This window comes from Equus asinus, unplaced genomic scaffold, assembly GCF_041296235.1.
Source record: "Equus asinus isolate D_3611 breed Donkey unplaced genomic scaffold, EquAss-T2T_v2 contig_800, whole genome shotgun sequence".
Classification (NCBI taxonomy): domain Eukaryota; kingdom Metazoa; phylum Chordata; class Mammalia; order Perissodactyla; family Equidae; genus Equus; species Equus asinus.
This window is the reverse complement of record NW_027225517.1, coordinates 1417516-1419214: the sequence shown is the minus strand read 5'-3', so window position 1 is coordinate 1419214 and position 1699 is coordinate 1417516. Positions and strand designations below refer to the sequence as shown.

At 39.3% G+C, this 1699-nt stretch overlaps 1 protein-coding gene across 1 annotated transcript; it reads left to right on the top strand.

Moving 5' to 3' along the window:
- Positions 1–469: 469 nt before the first annotated feature.
- On the top strand, positions 470–1420 carry LOC123277912 (olfactory receptor 5A1-like). The gene has a single exon (XM_070503736.1). The coding sequence runs from the start codon at positions 470–472 to the stop codon at positions 1418–1420; it is 951 nt and encodes a 316-aa protein (XP_070359837.1).
- Positions 1421–1699: the final 279 nt, after the last annotated feature.

Below are 1699 nucleotides of genomic sequence, written 5' to 3'. Positions count from 1 at the left end.
CGTTGGTTCCAAAGGAGATTTTACAGAGCACCTACTCCAGCATCCTTATTTGACAGATGACACCCAGCATGGTTCAGGGTCTTCTGAAAGGACTGATAAATAGTGGATCCAACCGAGCAGAATCTTTGTTTCCCCATGTTGAGAGATGACAGTTTTTATAATTTGGTCTAGTTCCAATTCTCATATATTTGTAAACTCTGGAATGTTAAGACATGAAATTAAGATTTTAGAGGATAATGTAAAAATAATGTCCATTTACTCCCTTTTGTCCCCTAAGAAAATGACAATATCCAAGGGAATTTTTCAGTTAAGGCTTGTAATTTCACATTTAAGACTATATTAACTCAACTTTGAGGATTTAAGATTGACATTTAGTCAGCTGTGTGAACAGAAAGAAATGTTTGTTTTTATTTTTTGAGAATGAATTTATTTCCATTTCTAATCATTTTCTCAGCAGATGGCACCAAGCATGTCCATGGAAGGGGATAGAAATTACACTTCTGCGTCCATGTTTGTTCTCCTGGGACTCTCAGATGGAAAAGAGTGGCAGCTTGTCCTCTTCCCAATCTTTCTAGGGATCTACCTTATGACCCTAGTCTGGAATCTGGGTCTTATCATCCTAATCAGGGTGGACTCCCACCTGCACACACCTATGTACTTCTTTCTCAGTTTCCTGTCATTTTTAGACATCTGCTATTCTTCTTCTACCAGCCCAAGGATGCTTTCAGACTTCTTAAAAGATGAAAAAACAATTTCCTTCACTGCCTGTGCCACCCAATATTTTGTTGGGTGCTGGATGGGTCAGGCTGAGTGCTGTCTCTTGGCTGCCATGGCCTATGACAGATATGTTGCTATTGGTAGGCCTCTGCAGTACCCAGCCATCATGGCTCCTGGCCTCTGTCAGAAGATGGTTGCTGGGGCCTATGGGAGTGGTTTCCTTAGTAGTTTAGTTCAAACAGTCCCTAGTTTTCATCTCCACTTTTGTGGGCCCAATATCATTCTAAATTTCTTCTGTGACATAATCCAGATTATTTCCTTGTCTTGCACCAATCCCTTTATCATCCACATGATTATTTTTCTGGTAGCATTTTTTACTGGATTCGGGTCTTTTCTTTTTATCCTCTTATCTTATGGTTTTATTGCAGTTTCTATTCTGAAACTATCCTCTGCCAAAGGTAGTGCCAAGGCATTCAATACTTGTGCCTCCCACCTGGCAGTTGTGACAATCTTCTATGGTACAGGCCTCTTTATGTACCTGAATCCTAGCTCTAGCCACTCCAAGAATCAGAACAAGGTGCTTTCAGTGTTCTATGTTATCCTTATCCCCATGTTAAATCCTCTTATCTATAGTTTGAGGAACAAGGAAATTAAAGAGGCCCTCAAAAGGGTGATAAAGAGGACAACACATTTATCTCACTAAGAGCAATATTTATGCAGGTGCTATTTCTCCTATAATGAAGACAAAGTTTAGAATATGTATTTGACTTTTTGTAGGTCACAGGTCTTCTTTCTAGGTAGAAAGAAGAAGTGAAAGCATTGCTCTTTGATTCCTCCTGTCATTATTCTTAGCTACCACCACCAGGTGATCTGTTCGAGACAGTGTCACCAACATTGAATTTACTTTATAAACCTGATTCTATGATTAGACCCAGGTACATAAAACCCTACGTTTTGAGAACAGAGAATCTAATAGATATTT